The 26,396-nt window shown below is 41.1% G+C and overlaps 1 protein-coding gene across 1 annotated transcript; it reads left to right on the top strand.

The window, feature by feature from the left end:
• Positions 1 to 26,396, top strand: SGCG (sarcoglycan gamma). The gene is made up of 7 exons (XM_040979915.1): positions 1 to 195; positions 4,110 to 4,211; positions 7,548 to 7,635; positions 14,307 to 14,426; positions 19,841 to 19,913; positions 24,974 to 25,097; positions 25,835 to 26,396. Exons 1-7 carry the CDS (start codon positions 1 to 3, stop codon positions 26,006 to 26,008), a joined length of 876 nt encoding a protein of 291 aa, XP_040835849.1. The 3' UTR covers positions 26,009 to 26,396.

The following is a 26,396-nucleotide window of genomic DNA, read 5'->3' as shown; positions in this document are numbered from 1 at the left end:
ATGGCTCGAGAGCAGTACCTGACAGCTGCAGAAGGCATTCACATAGAAAGGCCAGAGAACCAGCACGTCTACAAAATCGGCATCTATGGCTGGAGGAAACGTTGCCTCTACCTGTTCGTTCTTCTTTTACTCATCATCCTCGTTGTCAATCTTGCTCTTACGATTTGGATCCTTAAGGTGATGTGGTTTTCTCCAGTAAGTATGATCTTTTTCTCAGTAAATACGTTCTTCGGTCTTTGTTTGCTACGTCACCCATCTGGATTGTACAGATCGAAGTTTCCTTCGGTGCTGTTTCTTTTCTGTATGGAACAAAAATTTTTGGTAGCAAAATGTGCATATGACATTTTTTCCCTCACTATGAACTGTAGTTTACTGATTTGTCTTTTTTTTTTTTTTACTTTAATTTTTGCATGATGGGAAAACTTCAGTCTCAAGAGCGTGGTGGATAAAATTTAAAATTTAATTCCTCACTTGTAAAAATGTATAAACCACCTGTTTTTCTAATTGGCTAATTCACAGACATTTTCTGTTTAAATGCCACTCTCCTGTGTTTATACAGTCCATTCTGGTATGCACTGTTTCATGAGCTCTCAACAAAATTCAATAATAGATTTGTTAAATAAAATGCCAGCAGTGTTAAGAAATCAATATACTGTTTTAAATATCTTCATATTTTAGAATGTCTCAAGTACTTTTGGAGGAAAAATACTCATTTAATGTCTTAACTTTATCAAAGAGCCATAAATAGAGTAAAAAAGAAGCCCAACAATATCACAGAGCAGTCTCTTCCTTATGCTCAAGAGGCCACAGCTTCTCCTAAGAACAGCACTTGCACTTGAACCTGCAATGCTATTCCATGTGTTACTTAAGACCAAATTATTCCTGCATTGCCATAGTTCTAGCCAGGAGACATATTCTTTTGTTGACATAGTAAGTGGTTTTTTGTTTGTTTGTTTGTTTGGTTTTTTTGTCTTTGCATAGGAAAAGAAGTAAAATATCCGAGCCAAAGTGGTGTCAGGCTGGTCAAGCCAGTGCCTGGGACACCAGTATACCCAATGGATACAGGAGCTTGTCGTCTTGAAACTGTACCCCTGGAAAGCTTAAAATGTGTTATATTGATAAAAGAAAAAAATCTTTAAAAGTCCCAGCTGTTCCACTTCCAGTCCAGCTCCTGTTACTGTGCCTGGAATGTGGAGGCAGATGACCCAGGAAGAAGCTCCACGTGCTTGGCTGCCTGCCACCTGTGGTTCAGCGCTCGAGTCCCGAGCCCCTCCAGCTTTGGTCTATTCCAGCCCTAGCTATTGCACCCACGTGAAGAGGAATACAGAGAGAAAGGCCCTCTCTATAACTCTGTCTTTCAAATAAATAAGTAAATATTTAAAAACAAAAGGATAAACTGTCAAATAAAAGTACAGTTGCGATGTCTATTATAAACTGTTAATAAAAAGTTAATATAAATGCCATGTAAATATGTAGTGCAATATGAATTGTTGCTATGTAATATATATAAAGATTCATAAATAGATTTGAAATAGTGAACAATAAGATTTTGTTTCTTGATTAAAATAAATAACAGCTGTTTTTCTTTTTTAAAATCATATTTGTTCATTTGGAAGGCGGTGTTACACAGAGAGGGATTGTCCCTCTACGGTTCGCTCCATAAATGGCCACAGTGGCCAGGGCTGGGCCAGGCCGAAGGCAGGAGTCAGGAGCTGCTTTGCAGTCTCCCACAAGAGCGTGGACCATCACCTGCTGCGTCCAAGCACGCTAGCAGAGAGCTGTGACCCAAGAGGTGCAGTCAGATCCTGAACAGGCACCCCTGTGAGATGCGGGACTGCAGATGGTGGCCCCTCCGCTGCCAGCACCCTAACAACAGCATTTCTGTGACCTCACGATAGCATTTAGTCCTACGCGACAGAAACAGCACAATATACAGGATGCAAGTTTTTGTACATCATATGGACTTTAACAGGTGCACTGAAGGACTTCTCGGATTACCCTTTAGAGACTGAATCAAGGTTGACCCTTCTCATTGAAGTGTAGGGATGCTCTGGGCTGATTATCCCGCCTTTGCAAATAGTTTATTGTGAACACCATGTTTATTTTGGAAAGCAGGAAGTTCCACAGGAAGTGGCGTGCATCTCTCTAAGGGATTATGTTATGTTTCCTGATTTTCACAGCTCTGTTCCATGTGCTGCTAAATGGGCATCCTGGCTGATAACCACATAGTGGGCTCTCAATAACTGTCAGAAATTCAATCGTTTTCCTGAGATTACATAGCCAGAAAATGACAGGATTTCTGTCCACTCTGTTTTATTTGAAATCATCCCCTTTTCCACTTAATCACGTTGCCTGAGATATCAGAAAAGGTAACAAGAATTAGTTGGGCGCTGACCAGTGTCTGTTAACATGACAAATAAGCATGGCTTGTTTGCCATGAACCAGAAGTCCACCACATCCCCACTGAAGATAAGGACATGTTTGATATCGCTGATATAATTTAGCATTGCCTGAAAGTTTGCCAAAACCCAGAAAAGTAAATAAGAAGTAGAAGTACTTATATATAGCAATGATCAAAAAAAAATCTTTGCATACAATTTTAATGTTATCTAAAATTCAGAATTACAAGAACAGCTACTAAAAGTTTGCAATATGAGAACTGATAAAGAAGGCATACAAATGAGTGTTCATAACACAGCTAGATTTTGTTTCTACCTAATTAGAAAATGTGTTCTTAAGAAAAATCATGTTTAAAAGCAAGTACAACCTCATAAGAACTTTTCCGTTTGGAGAGATCTGCTTCTGCAGTGTTACTAAAATAAATTCTGAATAAGACATGGAAAGACTCGCTACTCTTTGGTGTTTCAAAGTTAGATATACCCTCCGTAGAAGGCCTCAGAACATTCTGTGAAACTAGAACAATCCCAAACTCAAGACACATAACTACTGAAAAGACCAGTGAAACATAAGAAATTTCACGAAAAATCAGTGGAAATAAAAACACATGAATTATAATTTTTTACATTGCAAATGTTTTACTTCATTAAACTGAATTTAAGTAAACCTAAAACACTAAATTCTTTACCTTACTTATTAAATTAAGAATTATAAAGACAATGGGTCAAAATTAAAATCTGTTTGCTGGTAAAGGTTATAAACTCAAACTATAAAAATTAGGAATCATTATTAGATCTTGATCTATATGTTTGCATTCAGTATTTTATTTAGCCTAGTTCACTTTAGGCATTTGTAAATTACACCTCAATGTGTCTGACTTTTTTTTTTTAAAGCTGAACAAAAGTGTCTCTTTTTTCAAGACTTGTGAGTTCATTTTTTCAGGATATTATAAATTCATTTCATTGAATTCATAGAATATAATGAAAGGTACCTAAGTTATCTTGTATGTTCTCTCATATTTTTTTTTCAAATAAAACAACCACTAGACTGCAGTGCCAATTAGCTTTGGCAATCTGATTATGAAAATCAGCTACTTCAGAGGCTAAGGTTAGCATTATATTTTCTGATATAAAGTTCAGAAAACTGTTGGCATTTATTTACTGGAACCCAGAAATCCAGCAGCAAATTATGGATGAGAATTTACAATCTTGAAATTTACTTTGATTAACTCTAGGACAAAAAAAAATTCATAAACATTGGTTTGCCAATGCACAGTTTGGATTCTGTAAGCTTTCAGATGCTAATCATTAAGCTTTTTGGGCTGTGTGCTTGGTCTGCAGACTCAGCCATCCCTCCGAACCACCAAGCTAGAAAAAAAGACTCCAAGTTGCTCCTGTGCGTAGGCGGGATGGCCATGCCCACAGCAGTAGTTTCCACTCTTGGGAGGAATGCATCGCTGGGCCGGGATAGGAAACCATGCAGAATAACGAAACCTTTAATTGGGTCTTACTAACGTGGCTTGATAATAGAATCCCTGAAAATTCTCCCCAAGCTAAGAGGTGCTTCTGTTCAGTCATGCATCCCTGCCCCATCCATGTTTAAAGTGCGCCTTAATATCTTTGCTTCATTCATTCTCCACACAGTTCTGCTTTCCTTGAGGAGGGAGGGGAACGAATAACAAAAAAGCTCTGTTGTGTTCTCTCTTGAAATAGACAGGAATGGGTCACTTGCGTGTTACAGAAGATGGACTCCGCCTGGAAGGGGAATCAGAATTTTTATTCCCATTATATGCCAAAGAAATACGCTCCAGAGTGGTAAGAAAATAGAAAATTTAGATGTTTCAGTAAAATTATTAAATAACTGGTGCTTTATGAAAATAGTGATTAAGAACAAAAATTGTATTTCAGAGACCATTCTGTGACTGTACTCATAGACCCACATTTATTATATATGTTCTTTTTTTAAGATTTATTTTATTTGTATTGGAAAAGCAGGATTACAGAGAGAAGGAGAGATAGAGAAAAATCTTCCATGTGCTGGTTCACTTCCCAAATGGCCACCAACAACCAGAGCTGAGCTAAACTGAAGCCAAGATCCAGGAGCTTCTTCTGGGTCTCCCACGCAAGTGCAGGGACCATCCTCCACTACTTTTCCAGGCCATAATCAGGAAGCTGAATGGGAAGTGGAGGAGCTGGGACACGAACCAGTGCCCTAACAGGATCCTGGAACATGTACAGCCGAGATTTAGCCAGTTGAGCCATCACACCAGCCCCATCTTCGGCTTTTTATAAAAAGCCCAAATATTAGGTTGGAAAGCTTTTCCATAATATTGCATTTGAAATACTTTTTCACCTGTGCTTCAAATCTGAATTTGACGGCCTCAGTAATCTAAGACATAATAAACTCCAACTTTTAGAAATGAAGATATTGATCAACACCAGTTTAAACTGTTCTCCATATGTGTAACTCAAGTAGATTTACACCAGAACATTCAAAATGATCTAAGAAGCTTTAAAAAAAAATTTTCACAAGCATAGCTTCAGCATTAATTAAACTAATTACAGATTACAGTCCAACTATTGGATTCCCAATAACTATAACTAAACACCATAAACTGATAGTGGATCTTTTAAATCAAGACCTTCATTTACCTCCACTGAGTTCATGAAAAGGCAAGCTAGGAGCAAATCCAAAGATATCTCAAGGAGTTCATGGGCAAAAGGAGTTCAAAGAAACAATTGCACACTCTTCATTTTCCTTGCACATCTCTGACTATGCCAAGACATTTCAGCATCTCTCACCTTCAGAGACTGTACCTCCAGTGAGGGAATTAGAAAGAAAACAGAAATATTGCTAGTGGATAAAATCTGGTTTTGCTAAACTAAGCATCAGAATAGTCACTGACTCTTCCTGGAACTCACACAAGCACTGGCCACAAAGGAAAGCTCTCTATGTGCAGGTGGCCATAGAGCTCTCAGTGTGTGCCACGTGTACAGGTGGCCATAGGTACTTTATGTTGTTGCTAGGAATACCTTACTGGCTGCAGGGACAAGCAGGGACAGGCAGGTGACCCAGGATATTCTAGACTGACAGGTGGGTGAGCCCGATGGCAGTGAGTTTATTCAGGTCAGACACATTGGCCAGGATAGCATCTTAGTAACCCTGTCTGGCAGGAGCACAGGGGGTCGGGGGTGCGGGTAATGCAAGGGCTGGTCGATAAGGAAATCGAACTTGAACAAATGATCCGACTCTTAGAATTTAGCTTTTTTCCTTCCAGCACTGAGTTGTTTGGTCACTGGGAAATGATTTAGAAAAATCAGACTGATCAGAAATGAGTTAACTACATCAGAGCAAATTTAACATTCTGAAGTTGATAATAACTTTCAGTTATATTTTATCAGATTTTTCCATCTCCAATATGTCTTACTTTTTAAAAAAAAAAAAGGAGAGAAAACAACATGCAAAATATTTTAGATAATCATATATTAAAGTCTCACCATGCGGGATTGATGGGTACGCCAATCAATACATGCAATTATCTAACAAGGAGAACACTGTGTTAACCAAACTGAACATTATTGCTTCTAATCTGTCTTTCCAGCAACAGCAGTCCTAGAACAAAGCTATGGCTCACAGTTTTTTGTATGCACTGAGATTTACCAATTTCCTTAGTAAAGATCAGCCTAGGTAGCGATTTTTTATAAAAATTACCAAAAAAAAGTAATTTACACCATTGCAAAATTTGACAATTCCTGTATCAATATTGCTTGTCTGAGAAAACAGACAATATTCTGGCCTCTAAAATCTGATTATTCAAAAATTGTAAAGGGAAACTGGCACCAGCAGTGTCCAAGGTTAGCCCTCTGTCTGTCGCACCAGCATTCCATATGGGCGCCGGTTCATGTCCCAGATGCTCCATTTCCAATCCAGTTCCCTGCTTACAGCCTGGGGAAGCAGGGGAGAATGGCCCAAAGCCTTGTGACCATGCACTCACTCATGTGGGAAACCCAGAGGAAGCCCCCAGTGCTGGCTTTGAGCCGGCTTAGTTCCGCCCACTGCAACCATTTGGGAAGTGAATCAGTGGATGGATTCACTCCATCTCTCTCTGTCGCTCTCTCTTGTAAAATCTGCCTTCCAAATAAAAATAAATATTTTTTAAATAGTAAAAGTAGTCAGTCATAAAGGAGGTTTTTTGCTCAATTCATGCTATTAACTCCTCCACCCTGCCCCCATTAACCCAAGAATGTGGTCATTATCACTGATACAAAAGAAGGCTTCACAAGCTGTTTCTCATCTTGCAGCCAAAAGGGCCTCAGATTCAGGCTTTTCAAATATTGAAATATTTGCATCTACATAATGAGATATCTTAGGGAAGTGATCCACATTTAAACATGAAATGTAGCTACGTTTCATATTCACTTTATACCCATAGTCAAAGGTGATTTGATATGATGTTTTGTGCACCTGTGCTTCAACTGCAGTCTGTCACCTAAGGTCAGGTGTGTGAGGTCAGTGACCAAATAGTTGCAGTTTGGGGAACATTAAAGATTTTGGACTTTGGATTTAAGATGCTCAACGTGTTTTCTATCACTGCGATTACAAATGAAATGCAACAAAAATTCAAAAAATTGAAAGCTTTAATTGTGAAGTCCATGGCCTTGAACTGATGCCAGGGTAACTTAAAGTCGGACTCCATGGAGTCACAGAGAAATGGTGAGAAGCCTTTGGGTTTTGACAGTAAGAGTCATATTTCTTATAGAACAGCTCATTCTTCTCTAATGTATCTTTTTGAAATATGTACATATTTCAACTGTATGTACATATTTCAGCTGAAAGCAGAATTTTATTTTCTGGGAAAAGAATACTGATTAAAGCGTGTTTTAGTTCTTTATCTTGAAAATAGACTCATTCCATTATAACCAATACACAAAATCAGTGTAAACCCATTGGATTGTTATATCTTATGAAAAAATTGATGCAATTGCTTTCCTGCCCTAGCTCAGAATTTTTCAATAATGTTAGCCACAAACGTTGTTGAATCCTAGGGCTTGTGACTTTAGAGAAATTATCTCATGTAAACCCTACGTGTATGCAAAATGTGTTCATTCCTAACAGCATTTCTTTTGCTGATCCTATAAATCCCTCTGTAGGATTCATCTCTGCTGCTACAGTCAACGCAGAACGTAACAGTAAATGCTCGCAACTCGGAAGGGGAGGTCACGGGCAGGCTGACGGTGGGTGAGTCAAAGTCACAGACGTTTGCACGAACATGGTCTATGCACGAGGCAAATGGGAATGCTCTTTTCTCAAGAACTCATAACTATTTATCAACCATTATGATATGAATGTTCTCAATGTTGTGCTATACCGACCATGGAAAATAGCACCGCAGCGTGGTATGGAAGAGGATTTGGAGCTCCTGGTATATTTTAACTAGTTATTTCAATTCCAAAAATTATGAGGAAACTTGCAAGATGAATTGCATGAAAAAACCCAGTAATTAATTACAAGGTAAAAATATACACTATTTATATATATATACACATATATATATATTATTATTTCTAAATGTTTATTTTCATGATATGGTTCCATAGGCACAGGGATTCTCCCCTCCATGCTGCCCATTCCCTTCCATGACTGTTTTTATTACAGTACTATATATTTTTTTAAGATTTATATGTTTGACAGCAGAGCAATAGAGAGAGGGAGAAACACACACACACACACACACACACACACACACACACACACAGATCTTGCACCCTTTGATTTGGGTTTACTTCCCAAATATCTGAAACAGCTAATTCTGGGCCAGGCAAAAATCAGGAGCCAGGATCTTCTTCCTGGAATACCACAGTGGTGTTGAGGATCCAAGCACTTTGGGCTACCATCTGCTAGCTCATCACACATTTATCATTAGGAAGTTGGATCCAAAGTGGAGCAGCGAGGGCCTGACCCATATGTGGGACACCAGCATCACAAACAGTGGCTTTAACTCTCTACACCACGGCATTAGTCACAAGCACAAAGGAAATGTGTGCAATCTGTCATATTGCACATGACTGATTAGTGGCAGGGCGAGAAATGAAAGCGTGCCTTTCTGACTCAGCTGAATTTCTGGCAATCCATAAAGCCACACTGAAGTCATAATAACCCGTGTCAAAGAACTTTCACAATACTTTTCTGTACTTACAAAATTACATTATCATCCTGCGAAAGACATTTTTCCTATCAGTAGAGTACAGACAACCCTTGTTCTGTCTGACTCTGAGAGGCACAAATTTTAGTTATCATGATTTAGTTAAATCAATCAGTCCTCCAAAAATGCGCTTCGGCTTCCCATGACCACAGTCTGTTAACTCTGAGCACGTGCATCAAAGTACAAACATGTCTGCTAGAGGCACACCCTCCCTGTGGTCAATGCCAACACGTCATTCCTCATTATAAGCTCATCAGATTCAAGACCCCTAGGTAACTGATATCACCATTGAGCCCATTTCTCTCTGTAAAATCCGCCTTTCAAACAAAAATACGTCTTTATTTTTTTTAAAAGTTTGAAATAAGCAAAACCAGCAAACCGTTAGCTAAACAAAGAACTAGAGAGAAGGTTTAAAAAATTAAATCAATGGTGAACCTCAATAGTAGAGAAATAAAAGAATTATTAGAGATAATTATGAACTGACATATGGCAATAAATCTGGTAATCCAGAAGGAAAAGACAAATTCCTGAGTTTAAAAGTATGAATAATTATTTTTTAATTAATTGTTTTAATTAACAGGAATTAAGAATTTCTAAACGCACCAACAATGAGTAGCAAGATTGAGATTTTAATCAGTAATTAAAAGCTTTCCATCAACAAAAGACTTGGGAGCAGATGACGTGTTTGTTGAATTATATGAAACATCAAGCACTAACATAAATGCTTCTTTTTTTAAAAGATTTATTTATTTTTATTGCAAAGTCAGATATATAGAGAGATAAGGAGAGACAGAGAGGAAGATCTTCCATCCGATGATTCACTCCCCAAGTGAGCGCAATGGCCAGAGCTGTGCCAATCCGGAACCAGGAGCCAGGAACTTCCTCCAGGTCTCCCACGTGGGTGCAAGGTCCCAAGGCTTTGTTCGTCCTCCACTGCTTTCCCAGGCCACAAGCAGGGAGCTGGATGGAAAGTGGAGCTGCCAGGATTAGAACCTACGCCCATATGGGATCCCAATGTGTTCTAGCAGAGTACTTTAGCTGCTAGGCCACCATGCTGGGTCCAATGCTTTTTAAATTGTTCCAAAAACAGAAGGGGAGCAATTTTTCCAAATTCAGTAAAAAAAAAAAAAGAAAACTGCATTAGTTTGATATCAAAACCAGATAAGGACATAACAAGGAAAAAGAATTACAAGTCGCTATCCTCAAATCCCTTAAATACTAGCAAACCAAATTCAATCACACATTAAAAAGATGCTTGAAGTCGAGGACAGCCCAAGACTTTGGGACCCTGCACCCAAGTGGGAGACCCGGAAGAGGCTCCTGGCTTCGGATCGGCATAGCATCGGTCATTGCGCTCACTTGGGGAGTGAATCATCAGACGGAAGATCTTCCTCTCTCTCTCTCCTCTCTGTATATCCGCCTTTCCAATAAAAAAAATAATAAAAATAAATCTTAAAAAAAAAAAAGATACTTGAGCGTGTCAAGTGGGATTCATCCCAAGGATGCAGGGATAATTTAACATGTGCAAAACTGTAGCTGTTTATGCGTTTTCATCTTGGTGTGTTTGCAATGTCAGATCTGAACAAAGAGGCACTGTCGGGGAATGGTGACTTGCTGTCACCCTGCCCCTCAGTCTTCCCCTTCCTAAGCTCTTGCTCCTTCATCCCCTGTCAGTAACTGGCTTCTTGAGTTTTGGCTTCATTCTTCTGCTATTCCCTTTGTTAATGAGCAGATATCTGCTATTTCCCAAGTTCCCTTCCTATTTACTTAATGGGGAGTTTCGACAGCTATTCATTTGCAATTTTTTTTAACTTAGTAACATGTCTTGCAAATTACTGCATATCACTTCATAGATGGCATGCTTCTTTACCACTGAGAACGGTACTCCATTTTTTGGAGCTTGTTTCTCAACCATCTGCCTGTTTACATGGGCATTTAGCTATTTCTCGATATTTTTCAATTATTAATATTTGCAAAGAATAGCCGTTACATGTACATTTTGCTTTGTTTAAGATAGGTGTCCAGGGTCGATGTCTAACATCGGGTTTGTTCTTACGTTGCTACGGATTTTTGTCAATTTTTGCCTGTTAGAAGGTTGTATCTATTCGATTCCCACCATTATTGTCTTTCCTGACAGCTTCACCAGCCGCAGAATGTGTTGGCTTGTGTTTCTAAATTATTTCCAGTCTGACTGATGAGGAATGATATATTAGTCAGCTCTTCTAATGAAACAAAGGACACACACTGTTTATAAAGGAAAGAGGATTATTTCGGTGCCCAGCTTGGAAACACACATCCCAAGATCAGATAGATATGTTGGTCTGGCATCTGGTGGTGGCATTTTTGCTGCCGGAGCCCCCGGTAGCACTGAGCATCCGATGGCAAGAGGGAATATGTTTCTGTCTGATAGCCACATCAGCAACCCAATCCAAAATCACGTCTTCTCAAAGGTCCCACCCTAAACTCCACAGCGGGATCAAGTTTCCACCCTCTTAGTGCCATGACCCGAGTTCTTTGGAGACCAAGCATCTAACAAGTGGAGCTTTCGAGGGCGCCCAAATATCCAAGCATCAAAAACGGCATCCCTGTGTCAAATTTCATCTCTCTGATTTTGCTAAGTTTAAAGATCTCTCGTGTGCATGGGTTTCAAAAAATTTGCACCAAAGCACAAGTTTTCTAATTCTGTTTTGCACAAGCCTTTAAGGTAGCTAGTAATTTTTCGCAGGTTGGAGGGCCATTTTGACAGCTGTTGATGAATGATCTGCACACGACTCCATCCACACGCATTTTTCCATTGCATTTCTCATGTTTCGTTCCTCAGTCGTCCTGGATCTTTCATACTTATAAAGGAGCTCAGCACCTTGCCTTGTGTGTGTGCTGTTAGTATTTACATACACTTTTTTCAATTATTACCTAACTTTATCTTGCGTTTTAATCAACTAACATTTGAATTTTTTTATAGTCAAATTCGCAACCTCATTGCCTCTGGATTCTGAATAATGGTTTGAAAGATTTTCCCTGCGCCAAGATTAAAAGGGACAAAATCCATGTTTACACTTCAGATGTCTGCATGGTTTCATTTTGTAAAAAACCTAGCTCCTTGACCAGTGAGAAGTTGATTCTTCTGTGGAGTGAGATGCAAATTTAGTTTTTTCTTTTCCAAAGGTTACCCACCTGTCACAAATCCATTTATTGAAAATTCCAACTTTACATCCAGTAACTTGAGGTGCTGTCATCATCATATATTAGGTAATCTTTTAAAAATTGTGGGAAATGAAATGAGAAGATTTATTTTGATGTGAACACTTTTTGACATATGTGAATACTTTTTTGTAATATGTATTTTCTTTGAATTTATGAAAGATCTTTCAAGTGCATGGGTTTCAAAAAATTTGTACCAAAGCACAAGTTTTTTTTTTTTAATTCTATTTTTCTCCATCCTTTAAGGTAGCTAGTAATTTTTTCAAATTTGTAGTCCATGGCCTTTTGAGATGTCTTTGGATATGTATTTGGGTCTAGTTATGGAGATATTGGTTATTGTGTGTTAATTTTACATGCTGACACTTGCAGAATTTTTCATTGATCATTTTTGTCAGCCTCTGGGTTTTGCAGGTATCCTATTTGCACTTACCAACAGACACTTCTTCCCCCAAACAAAAGCCTCTAATTGATGCTATGCTATTAGCTGCAATAATACACCTAATACCACATTTATAGCAGTAGTTGTAGTAGATATTCCCAGTCTCAGTGGAAATGTTGTTAATCTTACTGAACAAAATAAAATATTTTTTCTTAGGGTTAAAGTACATATATTTTTGCCATGTTAAGAAAATATGTTTTCATGTGTGTTTCCTAGAACTTTCTGTCATAAATTTCTATTGAATTTTGCCAAGGATTTTTCAGCATCAATAAAGATAAATAGGCTTAGTTTTAATTAAAATTATTAACTTGACAATGATTTTGGCACAACAGGAAGCTTGTCATCCTATAAAACCAATCTTGCATTCCTAGATTAAATCCCAATCATGATATATTACTTTGTTACCTTGATGCTGGATTCTAATTCCTTTGGCTGTTCCCATTTAGAATTTCCAGTTTTGTTTGCTTAGGTATCAATGTTAACCTTGTCGTTCAAAGCACCCCCAACACTCTTGAAATAGTTAGATAGCATTGAGACCGGCCAGTCTGTGACGATGTGTTGGAAATCTCATGTGATGTCATCTGTGCTGGTGCTGGGGTAACTTTCAAACACGTCTCTCCTCTTCTCCAATGAACACACGAGTGTGTTCAGAGCTGCTCTGTTTCCCAGTGGCGCGATCTAGCGCACGTGCGATTTCACATTTGTTTCCGTAGGAATGTACTCACTGGTCTCTTTCTAATCTCTGTCATTTCTTATTCTGTGTGCCTGGGCATTCTCGTGGATCATCAGCTTAGCACGCGGCTTATCTATTTTGCTGATTTTCTCAAAATCATAAAATCCTATTTATTAGATCCACTCTTTCATATCACTCTCTTACCCAGTAATTTTTACTTTTAGCTTTATTATTTCCCTTCTTGAGTTTTCTTTTCTCTCTAGAGTTCACTTTCTAGCTTTTTTGAATTAAGAATTCGGTTCGTAATTTAATTCACAATGAATTTCATTCTTGTTGCTGTCATCCATGCACACCGAAGATTCTGAAATAGGATTCCAATGTTCTGTTTGTATTTGATCTAGTAGTTATTTAATCGTTGTTTGTGACTAGGCCACGTGTCATTTCATGTGATTGTACAGTTTCTATTTCTGTAGACTCAAGTTCAGTGTATGTCAGTGAGACCTGCTCTCGTCCTCTGCTTTTACAGCTTCTCCCTCCTGACTATTTTTCTCGCCCTCTTGATGTTTCTTGTACTAACAGAGGTTTACTAAATCTTGTGTGATCAATGTGTTCTGTTCACGTATCCTCTCAGCTTTACTTTTTGTTTCACTGACACAGTTGCTTAAAATTTGGAAGCTAAAATGATTTCTGTGTGACTTATGGAATAGTGAACTAAGCTGCTGCTTGCGTCCCATAATGAAGTTCCACTTTCAACCTGGGCTACCCGGCTTCCGACTCAGCTCCCTGCTACCGCAGCTGGAAAGGCAGCAGAGGACGTGGGAAACCAGAATAGAGTTCAAAGCTCTTGGCTTTGACTTGGCTTTACAGGCGCTTGGGGAGTGAGCCAACCAATGGAAGACTCTCCTCATCTCTCTGTCTAGCTATCCGTCATCTATCTCGGTGTCCCTTCCGTGTAGTAAGAGGGAAAGAGCTCTTGTAAGCGTAATGGCTGGGCAGAAATTCAGGATGTGCTACACCTTCTGCTGATCTGTTACCCTGGAAGCAAGCCTTCTGATGAGCAGTCTTTTACGAATCTCACATTTCAGAATGCAGAATCCCCTGGAGGTAAATAATGCAATGAAACCAAGTTAAATGATGAGCAAAAGAAACACACTATTTTGGCAAATTTCCATACATATATTTGTCTTCATACATATATTTGCTTTAGATGAGCATATTGTTTGATACAACCCCTTTTAGGCTTAGGCTTAAAAATCAATAAAACTATTGGTAAGAAAATACTAAACATCTAGCTATTGGGTGTTCCCAGGTGACAGGGCATGTATACAAATGGAGGTTTCAGCACTAGTCATGATAAAACACTTTATGAGAAACTGCTCTCGTTGATTCTTCAGGTCCCAAGATGGTAGAAGTTCAGAGTCAGCAGTTTGAGATCAACTCCAAAGAGGACAAGCCCCTGTTTACTGTTGATGAGAAAGAAGCTGTGGTTGGCACGGGGAGGCTGCGAGTAACCGGTATGTGTAACTGTCCAGCAAACTGATGTCCATGGAATGTACTTCTGCAGAAAAATATGTATTAGTTTACATACAGTCTTACACATAGAGAAGACGTGGTTCTTTGGCCTTTTGACTTTCTTATGGCATTTTTTTTGGACAGTCTTTGATCTTTTCTTCCACCATATCCTTATTTTTAATCTCCAATTGGTGCAACTCAAGGGCTTATCATTTATTCCTCTGTCGCCTAAACAATTCAAATATCTTGTTTTCCAAGTTTTTTTTTTCATTCCCATTGTATCAGATATTTATATCACCTGTATTTGTACAAAAACAAAAATTCTTGTTGAACTGAAGTTTGTCTAGGGTTCCTATCAGGCTCATTTGGGGGACTGAAAAATTTTAAGAAAAAAAATGAAAACACATTCTGAAAGCATTGGCTGATTTTCTCTAAAACAGAAGACACAATCAGACACTGGTTCAATCCACTCCTACATTAAAGTGAAAATCAATAGCAATGCCATTCTCTCCCATAATATTACCAATAGTGAGAAGAAAGCAATGTTTCCTGAGCTAGGAGGGAAATTCAATACCCTTACAAGGTTTTATGCAACATATAACTCTTAGCAAAAAAAAAAAAAAAAAAAACCCTACAAAAAAAATTATAAGAAACAGTGCTGCATAATCTAAGGGAGCCGTGACCCTGGTTTCTTACTGAAATACTCATAAAGGACGTTAGGGAGTCCTTTGCCTTGTTAGGGTCTATACAGCTATCAGTGGGTTCAAATATGTCAGGAAACACTTTAAAATAATGCATCTGATAGATGTACAGAACCTAACAAAGCAAACACAGATTGGCCATGAAATTAAGTTGCAAGCCTCGCAAATGATGCGGGACTCAAACAAGTCAGAAGTGATGTGGAAATACTGGACTGGGGCTGGCATGACAGCTCCACTGGCTCATCCTTTGCCTGCAAACTCTGGCATCCCATAAGGGCAGCGGTGTATCTCCAGGCTGCTCCACTTCCCATCCAGCTTCTGCTTACGACCCAGGAAAGCAGCAGAGGATAGCCAAAGACCTTGGGCCACTGCACTCACATCGGAGACCTGGAAGAAGCTCCTGGCTCCTGACTCTGCATCACCTCATCTCTACCTAGTGGTTGTGACCATTTTGAGAGTGAAGCAGCAGATGAAAGATCTTTTTCTGTTTCTCCTCTCTGTAAATCTACCTTTCCAATGAAAATAAATCTTTAAAAGGCAGCAAAAGTTGGCGCTATAAAAGAGACAGGACCATCCTCAAGTCAAATGTTTTGCTGCGTTTTTCACCTCTCCTGCCACCGGCACAGCCTCCTTAAGCACGAGACACCAGGGGAGGGATAAAGAGGCTCTTTCCAGAACCTTCATTCAAGTTTCTTTCAAGTTCCTCTTATCTATCTGACCCAGATAATAAAGCTTTTCTTTCCATGGTCTTGATTGCTTAAATAACCAATAATAAAAATAATAATAATAACAATAATAATTTAAAAAATCTGTTAAGATCCTGAACCTTAGTCAATTAGGAAACTGAAAAATAGTTTGCAAGTCAAATTCATGGAGGAAATTCAGCAGCTTCACCAGCTCAGTTTAAGATTAACCTAAGATTTTAAGCAGGCACCTTTCCTCCCCTAAAAATAGTATGGGTCACCAAGTAACCAAAACTAACATATCTCCCTTCCCAACCCCAGTTAACAGAACAGATTATTGGAATAACACCAGCATGTTGGCTTCCAAAAGAATACTCTTGCACCATTGCCAGCACTGACTTTAGGCAACTGAAAAACTGCTAGCTTGACTGCCTCCAGTGTATTTTAGTTCTTTGAAAATGCTTTGCTGAGCTGGGCCCATTCCCAAAAAAGTAAATACCTCACAATGAGCCGACCAAGTTCCATCCCTTTGTGCTTTATCCTGCAGCAAGGCAGGCTCACACGCAGCCAACAGTGATGGTGTAGAAACACGGGAGTACAAATACGGGTATTATTCGCAAAGCCAAAGTCAGAACCAGACGAGAACAGTGGACAGCCCAACGCTCAGGGGTGACCATAAGAGTTTGGTATCATGGCACAGCCCAGTTAGCTCTCAGCTCATGCCATAGCTGCTCCATTTCCAATCCAGCTCCCTGCTAATGTGCTTTGGAAAGCAGCAGAGGACAGCCCCATGTGTTTGGGTCCTTGTATTTATATGGGAGACGCAGGAGAAGCTTCAGGCTTCTGGCTTTGACCTGGGCCAGCCCTGGATGTTGGAGCCATCTGGGGGGTGGGGGGTGCGGTGAATCCACCAATGGAAGATCTCAGTTTTTCCCTGTCTGTGTAACTCTTTGCCTTAAATAAACCTTTAAAAACGAGAAAAGAAGCAAGGAGAATAAGTTCAGGTCCCATGGAAAAACATGGAGACAGCTCTCTGGGAAGTGTGCCGAGATCTCTGATTCTTTAAACACACAGCCAGAATCATAGCACATGTGTTGATGCGGCTGTGCAGCCAGAGGAGAAACCTCATGCCTCAGTTATGATATCTCAACTGAAAGGAACAAAGTAATCAACTGAGATTGGCTTAAACTCTACGGACACCTGCTAGCTCACGTCAGAAGTCTCCTGCTGCAGTCCAGTTCCAGGCTGATTAACTTCGTAGCCAGTTGATAGTTTATTCCGGCTTTTCCTCTTGGCGTTGTAGTCCATGTTCCTCTATCTACTATCCAATGCCCTCTTCAATTCTTAGCAGCACTCCCTTCTACAGTAACTTCTCTGAACATTCGTAAGGAGATTTGAGTTGTTCTTTCAGCCTGTATTACATTTCCTGCATTTCCCTTCTAAGAGCCATTTAGCTCCCCAATCCAGTAGACTTGTTTTTAATAAAGAGTTTAAGACAGTCACATTCACTTTGATTAATGTTCCATGTGAACTTATGCATGCTACCTTATTTCATGATTTCTATTTGTTAATCTTTTTAGATGCGAGCTTTGAAAAAACCCGATAAGGGGAATGATGGAGGGACCAGCTCACTCACAGATCATTGTAAGGGCTTAGGATTCATTGTGAGTGCACTGGAAAGGCATTACTCTCGGTGGGGTATTCCTCGATGCACTGCACTTGTTAAAATTAATACAACCATTACAAGGGGTGATAGATTGAAGCAAAGATTCAAAGTGATGTGGGCAAGGGTGTGTTAATCTTACTACAGGCTCGTGTCTCACACAGGGTAAGATGATTGAGTGCAGACATAGTTAAGCTGCACAGAGTGAGAACTTCATTTGAAAGGTGTGAAAGTGAACACACAGATCACGCAGGGGTGTAGATTGTCCCACGTGGAGGAAAAACCCTGTATGAGTAGGCCTGACCATTGCCAGAATGGAGGAAGGATAGGGAAGGGCGAGGGAGGGGCAGCACCCCCGGGCAGTGCCTCTAGCCGGGGTCTGCAGTGAGAAAGCAAGCGAGAACTCCCTCAGGAGCTGGCTTTTACGAGGGAGGGGTGCTACCTCTACTGGCATACGGTACCTCCATGAATTCCATCTGGAGCTGAATGTCCATGTTTGCATGGCTTCCACCCACACGTCCCAGATGAAGCAGGTGTATCATGGGAAAGGGGGGATTTTGACACAGTGGACGGTGTTGCATTTAGGACCATCAGAGGCTTGCAGTTCAGGCAGACCTATCTAGCTACCTAGTTACACCATATCAACAGCATTCAGATTAACTAGCAGTCTGTTAACAGTAAGACAGGCAATTGATAATGGCAGTCCTAGAGGGAAGCAAATTATTCCAAATTAGGATCTGACACAGAGAGCCCAACCCAACGATCAACTGGTCACGGCATGTCCTGATGGCAGGCACCCAAGGAGAGCCTTACTGATGATATTTGTTTCTGGACAATGGCCTTAACTGCCTGGATAATTTTGCATTTGCTTCTGACCGATAACATTGCATGCTGGGGAGGAGATTCTATTTGCATGGTAAAAAGTAGCCCAGTTAACATTTTACACACTGAAATTGAAGATATCTGGGAGACAACCACAGCTCTAAGACAAGGAAGTGCTTAAACAAGATTTCAGGCCTAAGCCAAGGGTGGGACCCACAGCAAGGGTGGGGACCCACATCAATAATGGAGCACCTGGCTATATCCTAAGAGGTGTACAGACAACGCGAAGCTACTCAACTCCGTGCATATGCTGACAAGATTCAAGAGAAGAAATATTCTCAGTGTAATACCAACGATAATCTTTCCATGTAGAGTGCATGATATTTCCAGGAAGCTGGATTTACTTGTTCATGTCCATGGGCCACAGCACTCCTTGAAATGCTCGTCTACAGACTGGTCGAAGGCCAGATGCACCACACTTGACTGTATAGTCTTCCTGCTAGAAAGAGAGCTCTCCCTGCCCAGGACTCCAAAACAATGGAGCTGCACTTTGCTACTGCCACACTACTTTCTATCATGTTTGTCATCTGCGTATGAGAAATCTCATACAAATGAGAGCTGTGTATTCAAGTCACCCTAGGAAAGTTAACTAGCCTTCCTACTCCAGTTTCCTCCTCAGTTCAATGGAATGATACTGTCTCCATCTAGGACCTAGGCTATTAAGCAAGTTAGGATGGGACAAACCGCAGTCACCTGCTTTTATAGAGCAGCTCTGCACCCCAACTGACACTGGTCCTTCCATATAATGAAGTTCCTAAATTAATCCAGCTGGGAACATATTGATTCCTAGAAATTTTAAAATGTTTAAATTTTTTATTTTGTTTTGTGCCTTAAACATAAGTCGCCCAACACACAAATTTTACACATAGAACTGGAACTGGTCAACTTACTATTACCTAAAACATAGACGGATATATGCAACTTTCAATGGGATTTTTTATTTTTAGTTGAGGTCTAATATTGCTCTCTGATTTTAAAATACAACCTCTGCTTTGTAACTGCTTTGGAAATGGAAATCCTATTTCGTTCATTGAGTATTGTCGTAGCCTCAGGGAAGTAGGGAACAAATCATACTGATTTTTTTGGTTTTTTTTTGCCCTGTAATTCACACACACAGCTGTACAAATTCAGCCACAAAGTACAGCATCTACTTGTGTTTAACACTCAGTGGACTTCCATGTCCACAGGCTCTTTATAAATCAACTCAACTAACCGTGGAGGATCAAAAATATTCTAAAAAAATTCCATCTGCACTGGCCACACAATTTTTTTCCCTGTCATTTTCCCCTAAATGACCATCATTTACCAAGAATTTACACTGTACTGGATACTGAGTAATCTGGGGCTCGTTTAAAGCACACGGGTGGATATGCACAGGCTATTCCGTTTGATGCGGGAAACTTGAGCATAATGGATGCTGACGGTGTAGACTGTTGGATCTGTTGGATGTCATCGATGGGACTGACTCCTGTTCCCCTTCTGTTTAGGACCTGGAGGGGCCCTTTTTGAGCATTCGGTGGAGACACCTCTGATCAGAACAGACCCCTCGCAAGATCTTAGGTAATAATTTCTGTTCAGATTATTAACAAAGCCGCCTACACAAGACAATGTGCTGGAATGATGCGTTTACAGCTAATACCTGATTGTTTCTTCTTCAGTTACCTGCTTCCCTGACATTCTGCTGAGGACCAGTCATCATTTCCTAAAATCCAAAGCAGATCCAAAAGTCCTCCTGAACTGGCACTCTTGCTGCCTCTGAATCCCATGCCCGTTCCTCCTCTCCCCTTCTCGGCATCAGTTCCGACAGTTAGAACAGCCTACCTCTGCCTCCAGTGTGTCCCTCTCCAAGCTGCCCTTCACACTGCTGGCAGAGCGACCTTCCTGCCAACTGCCTAAAACCTACACTGAGCCCCAGACTGGCTCTACACAGCTGGACTGTTATGAGCAATGACCCCCACCCTTCTGAACCCCAGAAGACCCTATCAGGTGCCCCCCTGCCCAGCTCTGCAGGTCTGGGCTGTGATGGGCAGTGGTCCCCATCCTTCTCTGCCCTCTTAGGCTTGAATGGCACAGCATCCCTCTACCCGATACAGTTTGCACAGCTTAGTGCACTTGACTGCTGTGTGTCCCTCCTCTTGGGATAACACCCATTTCTACACCATCTGCACACAAATTAACACAGTTACACCTTTTAGGGGAAGAGAATGGCACCTATAGTCTTGAGAATTTGCAAAAGGCATTCCTGGAAAATGTCCATTTACTTTAAATTTTTAGAAGTATATAAAGTCATTGTTAGTAGAAAACAGAACATTTCAAAAGCAAATTCTTGATGAATTCATATTTGCAAAACACTAGAACTTGCTGGTATACCTCTTTTTGTTGTTGGTATAGCATGTTTCACACAACAGACATCACCACCCGAACCGCCTTTAGCAAGCACCTGGTTCTGCAGTGTTATGTAGAGCCATGTTGCTTAGCAATCATTCCATCCACTCCAGAACTCTAGTCAAGAATGGTTCTGTCCCCATTAAACCCTTTTTTTCTGCCCTTTGCCCAGCCCTGGTAGCCACCATTCTGACTCTGCTTCCACGGCTGCAGCCTCAGTAGGCCTCTCATGGATACGGGCCTATTCTGAGTTTATCCTTTTGTGACTGGTGCATTTCACTTAGTTAATACCCTCAACCTTTGGGATATCTGTACCTTTATACAATACCCTGGGTATACAAACCCTCCCAGCTCCTGATGTCAACCTTTTGTGGTCTGTGTGTCATATGTACTTCAACTTTGTCACTAAGCAATTGAATGTCACGTGGTGCTATAACTGTTTATTTTCATAATACGTTTTATAACAAAGCCAGATTTTTTTTTTTAAAGATTTGTTTCATTTTTATTGGGAAGGCGGATATACAGAGAGGAGAGACAGACAGGAAGAGCTTCCGTCCGATGATTCACTCCCCAAGTGACCGCAACGGCCAATGCTATGCCAATCCAGGAACTTCTTCCGGGTCTCCCACATGGGTGCAGGGTCCCAAAGCTTTGGGCCATCCTCGACTGCTTTCCCGGGGCACAAGCAGGGAGCTGGATGGGAAGTGGAGCTGCCGGGATTAGAACCGGCGCCTATATGAGATCCCGGGCGTGCAAGGCGAGGACCTTAACCACTTGTGCCACCGCACTGGGCCCGCAAAGTATTTACCAAGTCAAATTAACATTGGTTATCTTTTGTGGCTCCGTAAGTAATGAAGGGTAGGAATTGAAGCTTAGTACAGCAAGGAGACATGGGCAAATCCATAGTGATGCCTGAATAATTTAAATGTGTTTCTTTGGACCTGATGGTTCAAGAAGCACAAAACTCAATAAGCACATAGAAAAACATTACCTGCCCACTCAGTGCATATGCTGGATTCCACAGACCATGTGAAGAAAGCATACTTATTTTCCCAACACATAAAAAATGGTCACAAAAGTTGGCATCTTCTCTAGTGAATTCCAATAACGCATCATACAGAACAGACTGTAATCAAAATTCTAAATTCCAGGGCCAACATTGTGACACAGTGGGCAAAGCCACCACTTGCTACCCCAGCATCCCTTGTGGGTTGCAGCCCAGGCCCTGACTGCTCCACTTTCTATTCAGCTCCTTGTTAATAGCCTGGGCCAAGAAGCAGAAGATGGCCCAGGTACTTGGGCCCCTGCACCTACGTCGGCAATCCCAATGGAGCTCCTGGCTCCTGGCTCCTGGCTCCTGGCTCCTGCCTGGCCCAGACTTCTCATTGTGGCTATTTACAGAGTAAGGCAACTGATGAAAGATCTCTATTTGTCTCTCCTCTCGCTCCTATCTGCTTCTCTCTATGTAAGTCTGCCCTTCGATTTAAAAAAATATATATATATATAAATTTAAGAAAAAAATCTCAAGGAAAAGCTATAGAGTATGTTCACTGGTAATAATGTTAAATGTAAAATAAATATGTTAAAATGCAGATGAGCAAAATTTAAAATATAGCAAAATTAGTCTGTTAGGTGAAATGAAAAACAAAATATAACATTATTTCAAATGTAGAAAACGTCATGCTTAGTAACATACATAAAATAAAGAAACTTCCATCAACAATACATTTGTGCAATAAAACGCACTATAAATGAAATTAATAGAAATGTCGTGGGAAAAAAAGGAGTATAGTCAGAAAACGTAGACTTTTTTCAGTCCTTACAAAATTGGTTTGAAAAATCACAGCCTAAAGGAAGGTAAGTCCGTTCTGAGAGAAATTGTTTCATAACAGAAATACAGGTTCCTAAGCAGATCAATAATCAGGAAAATGAAAAATAGAATGGCGCAGTACAAAGGGACTTCAGAAATTCTGCAGAAAAGTGGAATTGAAAGACAGCTTTGAGTGCCAGCATTGTGGTGCGTTGGATTAATGCACCACCCATCGTTTTGGCATCCCTTATCAGAGCATCAGTTTAACAGCCCTGGCTGCTTCACTTCCGATGCATTTCCCCGCTAATCTACCCCGGAAGGCGGCAGGAAAATGGCCCAAGTACTGGTACCCTTCAAATCCCCAGGAGAGACTTGGCCATGGCCTGACCCAGACCTGGCTGTTACTGCCATCTTGAGAGCGAACCAGCAATGGGAGAGCTCTCTTCTCTCCATCCTCTGCCTTTCCAATAAATAAATCTTCCTAAAAACTGTTTTAAGTACCAAAAAAAAAAAAATTGAAATCCAATCTTTTTTCATGATACGCATTTTGTATGAATGTTGAGAGTTCCTCCAAAAGTTCATGAAGATGGGAATTATGAGAAATGGACACATGGATTGCCAAGAATTGTTTGCAACCAAATAAAGTTATTCTTTAATTCCATCTTCCACAACCTTTGTGGGACATCCTTGATTGAGTACAATACTCATAGCCATGGAGGGTGGGGATGGGACATAAAGTCTAGCAATGTCAACTATTTGTAAAGAAAAACAAACTCCTACACCACTCACAGGATTATAGATTAGTGCAGTCCCTCTGGGACATATATTAACCAGATTTGGCAAAACTGAATCCATTATTGAGATCTCCTTTGCTGTGAGGCATTTGCTCACACAAATCAGAAATGTGTAACGCAGGAGGCAGAGTTAATATTCAAAGTGTCAAATGATAAACTAGCCAGCCCGGAAGGGCGTCTGAATATGTCAGTTCTAGTTTTCTTTTAGATGAAAAGACGTTTTAAGATTTGATTTTTTCTTAGCAAATAAAAAATGACACTGGGAGGACACAGGCCAGTGCCGTTGTGTAGTCTGAGTTGTGCAGTGACTAAGGCAGCAGCGTGCTGAGCGGGCAGCGGGGCAGGTCACGGAAGCTTCCATCACCGCCTTCACACTGGAGGGGCATTAACTGTGTGACACTCAACGCCGCCCCTCGTAAGTGTCCACTCCCTCACCGAGTTCAAAGATGACCGTATTCCTTCTGGGAAGTCCTGTCTTCATACATTTAGAAGATCATTTTATTTGTATCACGAACTAAAGAAATCCAACGTGTTTTAAGAACTGGAGCATTTTTGCCTCTTGCTGATCTTTAAACATTTCAGCAGGATCAGCGTATCAAACTGTTGGGTTGGGAAGCAGAGACTCCTGCAAGCGATCACGCTGTGCCAGCCGCTGGGGACTCCCCTTTCCCAGGCAGCAGCGACAGCTGGGAACAATTTCTTTTTTTTTTTTTTAAAGATTTATTTATTTATTGGAAAGTCAGATATACAGAGAGGAGGAGAGACAGAGAGGAAGATCTTCCGTCCGATGATTCACTCCCCAAGTGAGCGCAACGGCCGATGCTATGCCAGTCCGATGCCAGGATCCAGGAACTTCTTCCAGGTCTCCCACTCGGGTGCAGGGTCCCAAAGCTTTGGGACGTCCTCAACTGCTTTCCCGGGCCACAAGCAGAGAGCTGGATGGGAAGTGGGGCTGCCGGGATTAGAACCGGCACCTATATGGGATCCCTGTGCGTTCAAGGCGAGGACTTTAGCCGCTAGGTGGCGCCGCCAGGCCCTGGGAACACTTTCCTGCCTGGAATCTTCTCGGTTCTCTTCCTAAGCTTCATCAGGGAGATTCTGATCATTGTTACAAACCCAAAATGTGCTAAGGCCAGCTTCCATCTCGTGGTATTATCAATTCAGGATTAAAAAAAATAAAAAGAAATCTTACCATCTTCCTAAAAAATAAATAAATAAAATTATAAAACTGCAAACAAAACCTAAAGCCAACTTGGTATTGCCTAACGATCGTGTAGCAAATGCAAGTGTTTGTCCTTAAATCTCTTTCTGGATTTTCCCAGACAAGCGTGCAAGTGTGTTTCTTAACTAAGTTGCAGAAAGTCATTCACAAATGGTCTTTTCTTCCAGTGTGGGATGAGGAATTCAACAAGGCACAGGGTTAGGGCATTGCCACGTTTGTATCTGATTTTGGAGGCTCTGGTCTCCTCTCATACTGGGAAGTTTGTTTCTTCACTACGAAGTGGTTTCTGGGCCTATGAATGTCTACTGTGCAGTACGTTAGCATCCAGAAATGATGTGAAGATTCTCTGTGCATTGAACGCTGAGCGCGGGTTGAGGAACTTTTCAGTTCTCGGATCTTTTGCACTCAGGCTGGAATCCCCGACGCGGAGTCTAAGCATGGACGCCCCCCGAGGAGTTCACATTGAAGCCCGAGCTGGGAGAGTCGAGGCCCTTTCCCAGATGGACATCGTCCTTCAAAGCAGTGACGGAACGGTAAGTTGCTGGGCCGATTGGATGTCCTGACCATATTTCTGAACGTCAAGTCCATTCCGGTTTTGGCATTTTAAATTCGGGCTAGGTTGTATCAGTAACTTAGGAAAGGCACACGTGTACACTGTGAGAAGCCAAAGACAATTTGGCATTCAAAGAAGGGTTAAGCAAATGTGATGCTGTGTGTCAGATACAGAGAGCAGCTTTTTTGTTTTAATGGCATGGATGCTACAAAGTCACTTATTCTCAACACCCCCCCCCCAACAAAACAAAAACAAAACAAAAAACTAACGAAAACCACAATAGACTTTCAGAGCTTACAGAGCACAGATCTTGCCACTTTCTAGTGGTACAGCTCTGTCAGTCTAACAATGTGCCATCAGGCAATGAAACGTGGTCCTTTGTCAGCACCCAGACTGTGCTCTTTACTCACCCATGTGAATGGAAGATGAAAATGTTTATTTTTTAAAAGTCAACTACAGTAAGGACAAAATATGACAGTCTGAGTCTTCTAGAAATAAAACATCACCAATATAAACGAGAGTCATAATCAGGAAATAGAATGCATGCTGCTTAACATCGTTGCTAGAACCTTCTTTATTAAATACAGTTCACATCAGCCAGAAGACCAAGCATCTTATGCTCCAGAAGGAATCTGAGGGGTTGGCTTTAAACTGATTCTAGTCACACAGTCTTTGAATTCATTCCTCCTTAACGTCTCATCTTTTTCACTCCAACAGCTTGTGCTGGATGCTGAAACGGTGTGCATGCCCCGGCTGGTGCAGGGCACTCGGGATCCCCCTGGCAGTTCACAGGGACTCTATGAAATCTGCGTGTGTCCAGATGGAAAGCTGTATCTGGCTGTGGCAGGCACGGGCACCATGTGCCAGGAGCACAGCCACATCTGTCTCTGAGCCCCTGCCTTGGCGCAGCCAGCTGGGAGCTGTGGATTGGAACCCTCATGCCTGGGGAACCACATGGTACCTCAAAGGACTGAGACCAAAGATGACACTAAGGGGGAAGATGTCCCTTTCGAGGAACTCAGCGTGATCGGAGGGGACTGCATGGTCTCACAGTATGTGGGTGGGAGTCACAGGGGTTGGAGGAACCTCAAAGCCATGTGCTTGGTCCCTCAGAATGGCCAATTCCCACCAAAACACGACACTTCTCTTCACCTCCCTCTTCACATCCTGTACATGCCAACGCACAGTGAAATGTGGAATTGTGTGAAATCAGTTATGATGTTCAAGCTTGGATTTCTAACTTCCCATAAATGTAGTGCCAGTCGGTATTAAATGACCC

The sequence above is a fragment of the Ochotona curzoniae genome, unplaced genomic scaffold (assembly GCF_017591425.1).
Source record: "Ochotona curzoniae isolate NIBS_2020 unplaced genomic scaffold, NIBS_Ocur_1.0 contig_3332, whole genome shotgun sequence".
NCBI classification, from domain to species: domain Eukaryota; kingdom Metazoa; phylum Chordata; class Mammalia; order Lagomorpha; family Ochotonidae; genus Ochotona; species Ochotona curzoniae.
The sequence above is the reverse complement of the archived record's forward strand: the minus strand, read 5'-3'. Positions and strand labels throughout refer to the sequence as shown.